Consider the following 15,036-nt stretch of genomic DNA (forward strand, 5'->3'; position numbering starts at 1 on the left):
TCGTTCGGCAGTGATGATTAGCCTACTGTCCAGGTATACACCCGCGAGGCAAGCATGTCATGACGGGAATCTACACGTCACAGTTCTGACTGAACATGCCACCGATAGGAGGCGCTGTGGGGCACTGAAGATGCCGCTCATTCTTCCAGGAAAATACGGATGTGAACGGCCATGAAGTGGAGAGCTCACGGTAACACCGGTTATCCCAGCTGCAAAAACCGCGTTTTCCCTTCTTCCTGTCGTCACTGCTGGCTTTCGTTGACTGTGAATTCATCCAGACTTATTTTAGAACCTGTAGCCTAGCACTCCAAACCCACCGCAGTTCTTTCTGACTGATTAATTGGCAAAGTAATAGCCAAAGCATTTATATTAAAGGATCTGGGTCAGATACATATTTGAAAGACTTTTAATATTATTGCTTAAGGGGTTAAAAGCATTCTATATTTGACCCAGGTCGCACACACGCGCGTGCACGCGCACACACACACACACACACACACACTCTGACAATCCAGCCTAAAGAATGCAGAAAAAATTAGACGACAGCAACATCATGCGAGCGCGTTTCAACAAGTTCCTCACCACGGCAGTTTCAAAGATTTCAAAGAGCATTTTCATCTTCATTTCAAGTGGTGAATATGAAAGAATTAAATGCTTTTGAATGCATGATACGCTTCCTGTCCTGTCTTCCAGATGGTAATATCCGTGAGAAATCTACTGCACAAAGCGGCTCTTTCAGATCGTTCGATCACAGAGACGAACAGGGCATGTCCAAAAACCAAAGCTGCCCGTTGTCCTTCTCAGTAACAGCAGGGGGGGGAGAAAGCACCGTTATTCCCTGTCCGAAAACATCTCCTCACTCTCCGTCTGGGAGAACTTCAAGGGTGAGCCGAACGCTGGAGTGAGTCGAGCGCGAGCAGGAGGTTTTCCCAACTTTATGATGAACAAGAAAGATTGGGGGGATTATTTTTAGGGCCATCTTTCAGTGCTCTCCAAAGGCCTGGCGGATACAGCAGCTGATTTGACAGCCAGATGTCGGACGCTTCTGAAACATCAGGTTGCATGAATATACAGATGGAAGGTTATGTAGAATATAATTCTATAAATCTTTCATATTTAAGACCAGAGGACATTGGAAGCAAAAACACATCATCATAATCATCATCATCAGTATTCTAAGAGTAGCTGTTCACAAGCAGGCATGGCAGTGGAATCTGAAGCAGATGAAGTTCATCAAACTAATTACTTAAGCTAATTTATTAATGAGTAACTGAGTAACTGCACGGATGAGAAGGCAGGAGTTTGGACAGCAGGGCAGGCACAGCGCCGGTAGAGTGCCCCGCCCCGCCCCGCCCTACACGGCGGCCATCTTGAACCCCTCACGCAGATGGGTGAGCAGGTCTTTGACGCGACGCAGGGACTGAATTTGGGGGCGCGCCGCGCCCCACTCGTTCCAGTGCTTATAGGTGCCGCATTCCAACAGGTACTGACTCCCCCGGTAACCTGGATACTGGTACCCCACCCACCTGCACGCGGGGAGACAGAGAGGGGGATGGAGATAGGCAGAGGGTGGAGAGATGGAGATAGATGGATAAGAAGAGTGCAGAACAGCACACTGAACACACACACTCTTACACACACATGCTCTCTCACACACACACGCACGCACACACACACACACACACACACACACACACACACTCTTCGCTGACTCACGTGCCACCGGTGACCTGCACGCTGCTGACGTGGTCCTGGAAGCCGTGGGACCACAGGCTGGGAATGTCCTCATCACAGACCTCCATCTTACGCCCCTGAAAGTTCATCTCCTCAAACAGGCAGATCTTAGGCTCCAGGCTGTCCTACCGGGAGAACAGCCAGGACATATCATCATCATCGGTGGTGGTGGTATCATGATTGCGATGTGTTTACCATCTATGTGCAGAGGTGGAAAGTCCAGGGGTCAGAAAGTAGAAGTCCTGCCATGTGTTTCTTCCACCCATGCACTCAGCCCAGCTGATTTCACTGATTATCTCTACCTCCTGTCTGAAGAATTGAGCTAATTAGCAAATCCAGGTGATTTGAACAAAATACTGTTACTTTCTGAGCCTGGATTTTCCAGCTCTGCTCATGTGTATCATACAGTGAGTGAGTAGCGCCGTACAGCGGAGATTCAGACATGGCGAGGGTTCGCGGTCGGGTTCGAACCCGGGCCCGGTCGGCACTCACCATGCGTACGGGCCTGACGGACAGCAGGCTGTCGCCATGATCGCGGCGGTAGCCATTGCGCCAGGAGTCCCAGTGCGGGTACTCCCCCTTCTCCAGCACGAACACCTCACCCGCCATGTTCTGCCGCTCGAACCCCACCCACCTGCGCGGGAAAAACACACGCCGCCACGCCGCGGTCACATGACTGTCAGAGCGCCGTGGCAACCGCATGCGGAGGAGGTGTGGCCACGGCCATGACATCACATAATGACGAGAACAGGCCATTCAGCCCAACGATGCCCGCCATTTTCCTGACTAAATTAGTGCTCTGACTACCTGCAGACTAAATAGTATCTAGATGGTCATGTTGTGGTTAGACGTGGTTACTGCCATTTGAGTCAGTCACATTTTGGTCATGTCATTGTCATGGTTATACTATGGTCACAACTGTGACTGTACACAGATTTTTTTTAAAGGTCAGTGTGTCCATCTTAAAATGTTGCAACCTGTAAATCTATAAATTAAAAAAATAATACCCTAAAAATAAATATAAATACAGTAGCCAGTGTCGCCTGTTTTGAGTAGTGCGGTTGCTCTTGAGTAATTACGTCAGGAGGAAACTGAAATCAGGTTTCCATGGTTATGCGAACTGTGTAAGCAATTCAGTAGCTTCTGCGCTCGAAAAGGTGGCGTGAGACGACATTTAGGAAACGTTTCATTTAAAGCTCCGCTGTCAGTGTTCAACACGGCGGTGTTTCCGTCTAAATTAACCAATCAGGGTTGACAGAGCTGCAAATTCACTACTGGTCGGAACTTTGTATGCTGTGTATTTAAGCATACCTACGACGTATATTAACATGCATGTTGAATAAACGCACTGTTAACGGTATCATTGTACTTCCGCGGTAACACAACACAGACACCAGCACATTTATCCCGGGAACTGTAAAAGCTGAAACCCATCAAGAGATCGAATAGAGGTCCGTCCGTGTTCAATCAAGAGTGTAATTAAACCTAATTAATCGGGCGCGGTTCGAATAAAAACCAACGCGAACGCTCCACCGGGAGCAGGGTATGAAAATGCTTTTAAGACCGCGAGTGCTCTTCGCCTCTCGGAGGGCTCCTTCTCGCCGTTTCTAACGGTAATCTTACAGGCTGGACTCCAGCCTGCAGAGGACCAGCTTCTCCGAAACACCGATTACGTCACCTGAAGTTCAACTTGCCGCCATCAGGTGGAACCGTCGAGCTCTGGCAAGTATTTGTTGCGGGGTGTGAGCGACACCAGTCGGCGGGTGCTTGCCGTTGTCGTTTTCGGTTAAGTGTCACTTTACAGAAGGCAATATTTAAAACGGTGATGTAATATCCGTTCTAAAGTTGTTTCGTACAAAAAAGTAGTCTCGGTTCTCGTCCTATCAGATAGGCCTATAAACAAATAAAAACGTTTTTAGTAACGTACAGTTAAGCATCTCGGACTAATATTGCGCACAAATGATTTTTGTATTTGAGTGCATATAACAACACCTGTTGGGGCAGGGAGGGGGTGTTTGGCAGGTTTAGGGTGCTGGGATGGGTTTTCGGGTTTTGGGAGGGAGGGGGTGAGGACTCACGGTCCGGCCGACACGCTGAGGGACCCGACCCGGTCCAGTCCCCTCTCACCGAGGCTCCTGCACTCCCCTTTCAGCTCCAGACGAGCGCCCTGGAAGTTCTCCCTCTCAAACAGGCAGATCTGCGGGAGCAGGGGGCAGGGGGGCAGGGGGGCAGGGGGGCAGGGGGGCAGGGGGGCAGGGGGCGGGGCTTCAGGTGCCAAATCCTCCACGGCAGCTCCTCCGTTTCACACTTTACTACATTTCAGTCTTTTTTTTTTTTTAGCACATTTCACTCATTCAGTCAGTATCACTGTTCTTTTCCCTCGTCTATTTCTGCCTGTTTCAGTCAATTTCAATCTGGTTAAAGGCCATTTCTATTTTATTTCAGTGAATTTTAATATTTATAAAGCTTATTTCACAGTTTTTTTTTGTAGAGTATTTATAGTCTGTTCCAGTGCTGTGTGTTTGTAGCTTTGCAGTCAGACTGCAGAGCAGCTGCGCAGGTCTGCGCAGGCGTGGCAGGCCCTACCTTGTACGTGCGCACAGCGATGCTGGTGGAGTGGCCGCCGACGCTGCCCTGGGCACCGGACAGAGACATGGTGGCGCTAGCCTGAAACCGACACAGACAGCGGTAACATTGGCCTAAGGTTAGCGCTAACGTCATGCTAACATTAGCACCGTCATGCTAACATTATGCTAATGTAACCCAAAGGTTATGCTAACATTATGCTAACATCACCCAAAGGTTATGATAACATTACGCTAACATCACCCAAAGGTTCTGCTAACATTACGCTAACATCACCCAAAGGTTCTGCTAACATTATGCTAATATCACCCAAAGGTTATGCTAACATTTTTATACTGGCATCAGCCTAAGCTTATGCTAACATCACCATAACATTATCTTAACATTACCCTAAGGTTATGCTTGCTCACAGATCACAACTATAATACGAAACGCCCATTTCCAGGGCAACAGAAATGGTTTTTGCTCCGTGGTTTTGTGCCTCATTTTTGACACAGTTATTACACCCTCAAAATAAAAAGTTATTTTGAAACTGCACGGTGTTGAACTCATTTCCCAGTTTCCATACTGACTGTCACACCACACCGCAGGATATCGCAGCACAGGAGGATATGTGGCTGCTGGCCTTGGAGGCTGGTAATTTTCCAGTACATTTAAAAGCAAGTAAATAGGTCTTTTTTTTGCTATAGCATATTTGGGGCAGGAAAGTGGAACTGCACTGTATTTCCTGAGGGCAGAAAGCAGGCAGCATTAAAAAGAGAGGTGACAGAAAGCCAAGCCAAGATCCCCCCCCCCCGGCCCCCGTGTCCCAGAATCTCACCTGAAGGCCACAGGTGGAGGAGGAGGATGAGGATGGGCTGTGAGAGGAAGATGAGTGTCCGAGCTGAATTGACTCACTCAGTGCGTTTCATTTACACATTTATATCTCCTCACTCTCAACATGTGAGTCTGAGGGAGTGTGTCTGCCATTGGGTAAATGGGAATTAATTATTTTTGGGGGGTGGGGGGGGGCGGGATTCTGCTGAATCGGGGGTACTTGCCTTTGTCCCGCTCTCCTCCCTCTCAGTGTATAATCAGCAGAAAACCGCCCTCCCCTCCTCTCCCAAAAACCTGCCCACCCCCCCTCCTCCCTCCCTGCAGGGGCCAGTCAGCTGAACAATGTGCTGAGGTCAGACCCCAGCCTGGACACATCCATTGTGTGGATGGGGGGGGGGGGGTGGTCAGGTGGTGCTCTCGTTTGTTTTTTAATTGGCCAGCAGTAGTAGCACTACCTTCTCTTTTTGCATTCCTTTGTTTATTTTTGTTTGTTTCTTTATTTGTCTGTCTGTCTGTCTGTCTGTCTGAAACCTGTTGTGTCTGAGCTCACGGACATGCTCGTGCTCACCTGCGGCTTACCTGGTCCCAGCGTCTCACCAGCGAGTCACCAGGTACCTCCACCCTGTAGGATCAGGGATTAGGATGATGACCCTGTGATGTGTGGGTTTGGGGGGGGCGTAACCATGGTGATCTGAGTGAGCCTCTCTTTGGCGTAGTGCTGTGTTCCTTTCTGACTGTGTATCTGAGAATTTTGGACTCTGTACCACCTGTACTCGACCCCTGTGAACCGCACCAGTAAACAAGCCAAAATGTCAGTTTCGACAGATTGGCCATTCAAACGGCAAACTCACACACGCATGCATGCACACATGCACACAGGCTCTCTCACACACACTTAAAAAAATTAAAAGATTCCTTTTTCAAAATATTATGTGGGAGTGCAGAACTCTTAACACAAAAGCTCAAAACGTCTCACATTAACGTCTTAATTTCTTTATAACCATTGTAATCCATAAAATATAATTTCAAATCCTGACTGCTGCTCTGCTCATTCATGAAGTTAATTTGGCTGCGCTTGGTTTAATTAGAACATCACAAGGTTACAATTAGCGCGTATTCTTGCAAGGAATACCTCGATGTGAGAATACAGGGGAACTTCCAATTGATATGTTACTATGACAACGCGACACACAGGTAATCAATAAGGCCATAGATACCGCCAGACTCGGACGAGGGAGGGGTCAAGGTTGTGACCGTCACCGTCTAGGGCAGGGGGGGGTAACTCCCATCACGGAAGGGTGGGAGTATTCGCAAGTTTTTGTTACCCCTACTACTTGCCCTTGCTCAATTGGCTACCCCCCAAATGTTTTGACGTCAACTCGTCATCGAATCAACATCGGTCATGGAGGTTAATACGCCATCGATAGCTGGGGCAGAAATGATTTTTTTTGGTGTCAATAATTCAATGAGCACAAAAACACTGATTTATTACAGGTAGAGAAGTGGCTGTGTCATGACCTGACGTCGATCGACCTTGTAGCCACGACAGAGGTTGAGACTATTTACAATTTCCTGTATTCACCAATAATGGTTTCACTTATTGACCAGATCACAGTGGCTGAACTCGTCCGTTGCAGACTTGTCCTCATTCTTATTGCGCTTGACTCAGATCTGTATTATTCTGCATCAGGTGCTTCTTTAACTGCTGCTGGACAGTGGCTGGGGTTTTGCAGTCGAAGGAACGGAACTGTAAGGTGGTGTGTGTGTGTGTGCGTGTGCGTGCGTGTGTGTAGCGGTTTACTGTGGGAGTCAGGGGTGGGTCAGCAGGTTCTACCCTAAGCCCCCCATCTCACCCTGCCCTGCCCCACTCTACCAGATACCCTACCCTTCTCTGCCCGACCCTCACTCCCTACTGTACCCTGCCCCGCCCCCCTCCCTAAACTCTCAAATTCCCAGGACTGCCCTGGCAGACCCTAAACCCTGTTACCCAGCCCCAACCCCCCTGCCCCTACCCCACCCTAACCACACCCTGACCCGCCTCACCCTATACTACCCTGCAGCCCCAACCCCTTTGCCCCGCCCTACACCCCCTACACCCCATCCTACCGTAATCACACCCTACTCAACCCTCCCCTGCCCTGCTCCACCTGCCCAGCTGCGTTTTTGGGCAGGGGAGACAGGGGGGCAAAGCCAGAGGCTCAGACTGGAACAAAGGACCCCAAAGCAATGTGCTGACTGCAGCCCAGCCAGGACCCGGACTGCCCATTCAGCTCGCCTGACTATAAATAACCCCTCTCCCCCTCGAGGAGAACATCACTCTGTGGGGCCCCAGTCACCACAAACGCACCGTTTTTAACTTTTTAATCGGGACAGTCAGGTAAGCCCTCTCTCAGGTCACCGCACGTTTCCACCCCTTCACTTTAATCCATTCCTCTTCTTCTGTTTTTAATATTCTATCCCACTGCTTAGTGATTCCACAGAGAGGGCTGCATAATGCAATTTGAATGAGATGTCAGTATTTTGATGGAAAAGCCTTGCCTGGTTATTATGAATTATGAGATACGATAATTCAGCATGCTTTCCGTGGACCCATGTACCTTGTCTATGGATACACATAAATTTACGTTTTATATGCTTGCTGTTAGTATGCTTGTATATGAAATATCATAAGCTCATTTTCTGTGGGGATTTAGAGGGTCTGTTTTCGGACACGCCCAACTCAGAAATTTTAATTTTATTTTTACAGTCACATTTTTTCTAGCGCAGTAGATACCTTCTATCCAGGGTGTGTTTCACGGCTCACGTGTTCATATAATGATCTTATAATGCCTGCGTTTTCACTGAAGCCGAAGTGGGGTTTTAGAATCGTGCCTGAGGGTAAGGCTGGCTCCCAGCCACCCTGTCTGATGCACAGGTGGGGGGCGTTCAGTACCCCACCTGTGTGACTCACACTGTTCTGTTATTCTCTGAGCTGTGAGTGACTGTTCTGGGATCAGATTTACCCTCTGAACTCTGATTGTGTGTGTGTCTGTGTCTCTGTGGGTGACTGTTCTGGGATCAGCACTGAGGCATCGAATATCATGGCTTCGACGAACCCTATGCCGATGGGACCATGGAAGGTGTGTATGCCCTTCTGTCCTGGATGTATGGACCACACCCATACTCCCCTGGCTAAGAACAGCACCCCTACACCCCTGGCTAAGAACAGCACCCCTACACCCCTGCCCGCGTTTAGCTCGTTTAGCATGTTTAGCTCGTTTAGCGCATTTAGCTTGTTTAGCAAGTTTAGCTCATTTAGTGCGTTTAGCTCCTTTAGCTTGCTTAATGCATTTAGCTTGTTTAGCTCCTTTAGCTTGCTTAATGCATTTAGCTTGTTTAGCTCCTTTAGCTTGCTTAGTGCATTTAGCTTGTTTAGCACGTTTAGCTTGTTTGGCTTGTTTAGCATGTTTAGCTCGTTTAGTGTGTTTAGCTCCTTTAGCTTGCTTAGTGCATTTAGCTTGTTTAGCACGTTTAGCTTGTTTGGCTTGTTTAGCATGTTTAGCTCGTTTAGTGTGTTTAGCTCCTTTAGCTTGCTTAGTGCATTTAGCTTGTTTAGCACGTTTAGCTTGTTTGGCTTGTTTAGCATGTTTAGCTCGTTTAGTGTGTTTAGCTCCTTTAGCTTGCTTAATGCATTTAGCTTGTTTAGCACGTTTAGCTCGCTTGGCTTGTTTAGCACGTTTGGCTTGTTTAGCTCGCTTGGCTTGTTTAGCACGTTTAGCATGTTTAGCTCATTTAGCTTGTTTAGCACGTTTGGAATGTTTAGCTCATTTAGCTTGTCTAGTGGACATTTTGTGCACGCTCACCTTGCCTCTATGTATGTATGTGTGTGTGTGCGCGTGTGTGTGTGTGTGCGCGCGTGCGTGTGCGCGCGCATGTGTGTATGTGTGTGTGTGTGTGCGCGCGTGTGTGTGTGTGTATGGTTCTGTCCTGTTCCAGATCACAGTGTACGATCAGGAGTACTTCCAGGGCAGGCGGGTGGAGTTCACCGCTTGCTGCCAGAACATCATGGAGTGCGGCCTGGACAACATCCGCTCCGTAAAGGTGGAGTGTGGGGCGTGAGTCACCTGACCTTCTTCTCCGCCCCCTGACCCCTCAACCATTCGGTGACCAATCAAGATACTGTTCTGGTATTTGAGGAAAAGTGGGAAAGAACAGACTAACCAGAACTGTGTCTGTATGTTTGTTTATCTGTGTGTGTGTGTCTGTGTGTTTATGCGTCTGCACGTGTGTGTGTGTGTGTGTGTGTATCTGTGTCTGTCCATCTGTATATGTGTGCGCATGTGCCCGTGCGTGCGTGTGTGCGTGCGTGTGCGTGTGCGTGCATGTGTATGTGTGTGTGTATGCGTGTGTCCGTGTGCACAGCTGGGTGGGCTACGAGCACTCCAGCTTGTGTGGGCAGCAGTTCATCCTGGAGAGGGGAGACTACCCGCGCTGGGAGGCCTGGAGCGGCAACACGGCCTACCGCATCGAGAGGATGATGTCATTCCGGCCCGTCTGCTCCGCCGTGAGTCCCACTTCCTGTCACGCCCCCGGCCAGGAGCCACCACGGACGCTCGCGTGCCTAGGACCCAGGCCGTGTGTCCTGCAGCCGCGCAGGGGAGGGGAGCTGATGGCACATCATACATAATACACAAACATAATTCTGCTCTCGTCAGTCTAGACAGCCTGGCAGCTCCTGGTGTGCGTGATGTGATTGCATCTGAATAACAAAAATACCAGCGTACAGACCTGCTGAATGGGGTTTATCCGGTCTGCAAATCCACCGCTTTCACACGCTTGGCTGTCTGAATCGCTGTTGCAGCTGCTAAACAACACTGTATGGGATCAGGTCAAGCCAATTCCGACATTAAACAATACATGATAGTCTAACAATTAGAGTAAATGCCAAGCTAATGCATAACCCTATAAACCGCCTGTGTTCTAACCTTCTCCAGATGCAAAGCAGTTTCCCATTTGTGTCCGCTTTATATTTTGTTTTAACTAATCCGCCCTTTTAAAACATGTTATTCCGGTGAGCATAATTATCATGTCATTTAATTAGCCTTTCTAGTGTTTGTATTTCTATGGTCTCTATGGTTTAAACTTACCTGGTTCTGTTCCGCCTGCTCCCATGATCTGACCCGGTTCTGTCTCTCTGACCCGGTTCTGTCTCTCTGACCCGGGTCTCTGACCTGGTTCTGTCCCCCGTTGGGCGATCCCAGACCCATAAGGAGTCCCGGATGATGGTGTACGAGGGGGAGGGGCTCCAGGGGCGGCAGTGGGAGATCTGTGATGACTACCCCTCCCTGCAGGCCATGGGCTGGTTCAGCAACGAGATCGGCTCCATGCAGGTCATGAGCGGAGCGTGAGTACCGCCAAACCCAGATCAGTACCGCTAACCCCAGATCAGTACCGCCAAACCCCAGATCAGTACCGCTAAACCCCAGATCAGTACCACTAACCCAGATCAGTACCGCTAACCCAGATCAGTACCGCTAACCCAGATCAGTATCGCTAACCCAGATCAGTACCGCCAAACCCAGATCAGGACAGGAAGTTTGCATGTTTTTTTAAAGTGGGCCTGATTTTTTGAACCCAGAAAAAAATTATCCTTTTAACAAATGACACACAAATATGTTAGAAAAGGTCATGTCGCTTTTTGTCACGTACGCTGGGAACAGATTCTATAGACCAACCAGATGGTCAGCTCCAAATTCTCAAAAAAATCTATTTTTGTACCATTCAAGCTGAAACATTGCAAAATACGATTTGATTCATCTTATGAATATTCATGAGCGGGGGTTGGGGCCAAGGGCAATCATACTGGTAATGGTTATTCTGTCCTTTGTCCGGCCTCTTCATGAATAATCATAAATACGCAGCTCATGAATATGCAGCGTTACCAACGCCTGTCAGACAATAAGAACACCACCTGCGTGGAATGTGGAAACCGGAATGTGCTCTTAGGGAATTCCGGAACACCCAAGTGCGCTCTCGTCTGATTGGCCTTCTCTTTGTCCTCCTCTCTCACCCCCCCCCTTTCCCTCACTAGCTGGGTGTGCTACCAGTTCCCCGGTTACCGTGGCTACCAGTACATTATGGAGTGTGACTGCCATGCTGGGGAGTACAAGCACTACAGGGAGTGGGGCACCCACGCCCAGACTTTCCAGGTGCAGTCCATCCGACGGATCCAGCAGTGAGAGGAAGGCCCCGGCCTCCTCTTCCTCCTCCTCCTCCTCCTCCTCCTGAACCTTCCCTCTCTCTGCCGTGCCGTGCCGGGGGGGCAGGGGGGGTCTGACGCATGGCAGGCCGGCCATTCTCTGGTTCTAGCCCCCACACGGCACATCCACCCGTCACTGATGGGACAAAAATGAAATGGTAAAGAGAAGGAGAGAGAGAGAAAGAGAGAGGAGAAAAGAGAGGGCGAGAGACAAAGAAGAAAAACAAAGAGTGTCTGTGTAGTAACGGCAAGATGCTGCATTCTCCTCCTGCCCCTTCATCATCTTCATCATTATAATTGTCATCATAATCATTATTATCATTGTCATCATAATCATTATGATCATTGTCCCAGTACCATCTGTACAAGAAAGATTAATAAAGACAATGAACTAGAAAAAGAGAAATGATTAATAAACTAAGGAAAGGAGTGCCTGCCATCTTCATCTTTCTTGATTGGTTGTCGTTCTTGGTTCTCCACGCTGCACTCCCACAATGCACCTGAACGTAAGACCTCCCATAAGCCCACACCTGCCATGTGACCCTGAGCTAAAGAAACATGTTCAATAAAGAGATCAAAACACATTTGACTGCCACCTGTAGAGACACTTCAGCTTTAAGTCATCTGAAGTCAAAAAGTCGGTTTTTCAAAGAAATCCAGTTTTCAAAGAGACCCAGTTTTCAAAGAAATAAATGTACTGGCAGAGGTAAGTGGCCATATTTGCCAGATTTAGAAATACCAGACAGGAAAAAGTGCAACAGGTGAGCGGACATTCAGTCTGGTTTTTGGCTTCTGTATTCGGATGAAATTTTGACATTCATAACGTCTCAATCAGAAAACATTCTGAAACTAGATTATTTTATTGCAATTCACATAAAAGGCCGTAGTATAATGGCAACATTAGCCCTTCTTTTAGGAATGCCCAGTTTGTGGTCTGTTTGAAAAGTGCCAACTCGACCAAAAAAAAAACCTCAGTTAAACAAACAGCAGTAGATGATTTTATTGCCTGAATGCCTCACAATATCCTCCCAGGTTAGCGTCCCTTAACAGACAGATAGAAGCAGGTGCACCTGCAGCTGATAGGACGCACAGAATAAACATGTTTTATGGTTTCTTTGCCCTTTTATCCCAGTCTGGAAAGCCCAAATCATGCCAAAACACTGCAGTGCTCATTTCAACCTTCATTGCCCATTTCCCAGTTACCGTGTATTAATGGCCAATAAAACAATCATAATCTCAAAAACACTTCGAGCGGCACGTTTTTCCACAGAGGACATACGGCATATTAACTGTCACGAGATTGCGAACGTGTGAAGGTAACGGCTGAACGGCCGAACCGAATTTACAGAAAGCAGCGCTCACCATATGTTCCGGGAATCGTGGTTATAAAAGAAATGCTGCGTGTTACATGGTATAAACAGAAACTGAATTTCAGAAACCACAGGGATGAAATGATAGCATTACATGCGCAAACAGCCTGTTTACTTTATTTTAATCCAACAAGATACGCAAAAAAAAAAAAAAAATCATCACAAAAAATGTGACCATATCCTTATACAGAAGTCAGTTTTGGAGGAAAAAAAAGGAAGTAAAAGTAAAATGAGGATGTGAGCTGATGTGGTGCAGAGGGTGAGGAACAGGGAGCTGCGAGTTCCGTTCTCTGGTGGGGCACAGTCGATGTTCCCTTGAGCAAAGAGTGTAACCTGGACATCAGCAGGGAGAACATCCATTTTCAATGTAGGGAATGTTTTAAAGCTGTGAATTCTTTTGATCCTGGGAATATCAACCTGTGGCAGGGGATCTGCTAAGCCAATAAAGAGCAACATTATTAAACTCATAAATATGCGTCTGAATGCTGTTGTAAAAGGGAACAAGCCAATAGCAGCCGGTATGGGTTCTGGAACCAGGTGAATCTTGATAACTACCCAGCTTAGGATTCTGGAAAAGCAGGTTAGGGTTCTGGAATTAAGCAAGATTCCATTCAAACCCAGTAACGAGAGCATGGAACACAACCAAGATATGAAGAAAAAAACGGCATAAATTGTATAGACTCGTGAAGAACAGTATCTCAGGATTTTCTGTGTTTAATTTAAGCCATCAATTTTTTTGGCCTGCACTGCCATCTGCAGGTAGTATTTGCATTTACAGTTTTTTCACTATTTTGGCAATTTTGTGCAATTCTGATACCTCATCTTTCAAGGCAGAGACAGGGGCGGGTGCTAATATTCCAGTCTTAACACAGTGATTTTGAAATATCACAGCGTCTGAACTTTTTATGAATGTAAAAAAATTGTCTTTTCATGGGGCCCAAAATCCCTGGTGGTTCCCCTGCTTAGAGGCTTTTTTTACAGTAATAAACAGCTGGTGAATAGACAACATAACCAGAAGGAGGAGGGACTGAACTGCTGAGCTCAGCACATGCAGACTAAGGAAATAAACATTGCGATATCTCAGGAGACAATCAGGGTAAAATGCACATTAACGCGCGATGAGACAACAATAACACAGGATGGGCGGGGCTTGGGGGGGGGGGGGGGGGGTGTAACATGTGGGTACCACCTGGAGCCGTCCCTGATTTCTATGATAGAGGCCTGCATGTTTCTATGAGACAAGACATGGCAAAGGGGCAGAACTGTCTATGGTGTGTGTGTGTGTGTTTTTATCAAACGAATAACCATTATATTTTTCAGGATGCAGTATTATGACGACGTTCTCAAAAATCCATGTAGCCATGTATGTATATTGTTTCCAGAACGTGTAGCTTACTTTCTATAATGCTTGTAGACATCCAAGTAATTATACTGTCTATTTTTCTTTCTATGTTTTGAGTTACTGTGTAGCCCTACTGGGGCGTCATGAATAAACTCCTCACTGTCTCCCGCAACAACACGGAGTGTACGCGTGCTTTTCTGTGCGTGAGAAAGCGCGATTTATTCAGGTTGTCAAAGCAATAACGGTCTGACTGCAGTCGAAGCATGCGTCGACAAGACACGATAACACGGAGTAAGCGAGGGAACCAAGGAACCACGCGCTGGAACTGCTCGGTCACGGGCGGTGAGCTCCCACGTATAACTGGCCTCTAGTGTCACTCCCCGATGATAAACGTTTCCAAGGAAACGCTGGAACACACACTTTTATACTCTTTCATCGACTTGGTTTTAAACAACGATTGTGAAACGAAACCCTTACTGATGTGCTGTGATATGCTATATTTACATGATATATATATATAAATACAAACCTGAGCCTGGTTAGCTTGTAGATCAGGTAAGCAGCACCATGGTTTTGCTGCAGAGGCCTTATGTTCCAAAGCAGGTAGACCAGGAAGGAGGGTGTTGTATTAGACCAGCTGGAAAATCAATTTTTTAACAATATTCATTCAACCACTATCATGTGTGTACTGTTGGCATCCGAAGCACACCAGTTTCTGGACTGGCCAACTGAACCCAAAGGTTCCTCCCCATGTTCCTCCTCCAGGTGTGAAGATACTCTGGCCAATCAGCAGCGCTAACTCTTCAGTTAATTACATGAAAGAAAAGAAAAACAGGGCCAGATTTGTTTGAGGGCTGCCAAATTTGCTTAACCATAGCCTGTATCAGGGCGGCCCAGCCCAGTATCTGAAGATCTACCATCCTGTAGGTTTTCACTCCAGCTTTAACAAA

General features: G+C 47.5%; 2 protein-coding genes and 1 long non-coding RNA gene across 7 annotated transcripts in view; 1 reads left to right on the plus strand and 2 right to left on the minus strand.

Annotated features, from left to right (window-relative positions):
• Positions 1-10,377, minus strand: part of LOC118236424 (beta-crystallin B1-like) — a 10,515-nt gene extending 138 nt beyond the window's left edge. Inside the window, exons 1-7 of one of the 4 annotated variants that reach the window (XM_035434798.1) lie at positions 10,263-10,377; positions 9,638-9,757; positions 4,321-4,401; positions 3,813-3,931; positions 2,227-2,368; positions 1,717-1,859; positions 1-1,526 (exon numbers count right to left, since the gene is read on the minus strand). The exon at positions 1-1,526 is cut by the window's left edge and continues 138 nt beyond it. In XM_035434798.1, the coding sequence (XP_035290689.1) occupies positions 1,355-1,526; positions 1,717-1,859; positions 2,227-2,368; positions 3,813-3,931; positions 4,321-4,389 (645 nt within the window). In that variant the 5' untranslated portion in view covers positions 4,390-4,401; positions 9,638-9,757; positions 10,263-10,377 and the 3' untranslated portion in view covers positions 1-1,354. Of the gene's footprint in view, positions 1,527-1,716; positions 1,860-2,226; positions 2,369-3,812; positions 3,932-4,320; positions 4,402-9,637 lie in introns of all 4 variants that reach the window. The other 3 variants (XM_035434797.1, XM_035434796.1, XM_035434795.1) reach the window with 3 other exon arrangements.
• LOC118236425 (beta-crystallin A1-like) lies at positions 7,244-11,824 on the plus strand. Of its 2 annotated transcripts, XM_035434800.1 has the most exons (6): positions 7,244-7,513; positions 8,198-8,255; positions 9,112-9,230; positions 9,538-9,679; positions 10,377-10,519; positions 11,207-11,824. In XM_035434800.1, the coding sequence occupies exons 2-6, from the start codon at positions 8,217-8,219 to the stop codon at positions 11,352-11,354; spliced, it is 591 nt and encodes a 196-aa protein (XP_035290691.1). In that variant the 5' UTR covers positions 7,244-7,513; positions 8,198-8,216; the 3' UTR covers positions 11,355-11,824. The 2 variants fall into 2 exon arrangements, with proteins under 2 accessions (XP_035290691.1, XP_035290690.1); XM_035434799.1 differs by having other exon boundaries at positions 7,244-8,255.
• Positions 11,825-11,834: 10 nt separating this feature from the next.
• On the minus strand, positions 11,835-14,943 carry LOC118236426. Its single transcript, XR_004767035.1, has 3 exons — positions 14,616-14,943; positions 12,737-13,175; positions 11,835-11,922 (listed from the first exon to the last, which is right to left on the minus strand). It is a non-coding gene; the product is annotated as an uncharacterized LOC118236426 (long non-coding RNA).
• Positions 14,944-15,036: the final 93 nt, after the last annotated feature.

The sequence above is a fragment of the Anguilla anguilla genome, chromosome 9 (genome assembly GCF_013347855.1).
Source record: "Anguilla anguilla isolate fAngAng1 chromosome 9, fAngAng1.pri, whole genome shotgun sequence".
Lineage (NCBI taxonomy): Eukaryota > Metazoa > Chordata > Actinopteri > Anguilliformes > Anguillidae > Anguilla > Anguilla anguilla.

Excerpts from the sequence above, each read along its gene's own strand:
- LOC118236425 (XM_035434799.1), top strand. The coding sequence starts at position 8,217 with ATGGCTTCGACGAACCCTATGCCGATGGGACCATGGAAG. Across the intron at positions 9,231-9,537 it reads GTAAAGGTGGAGTGTGGGGC|CTGGGTGGGCTACGAGCACT; the intron begins GTGAGTCACCTG and ends CCGTGTGCACAG. Across the intron at positions 10,520-11,206 it reads ATGCAGGTCATGAGCGGAGC|CTGGGTGTGCTACCAGTTCC; the intron begins GTGAGTACCGCC and ends TTCCCTCACTAG.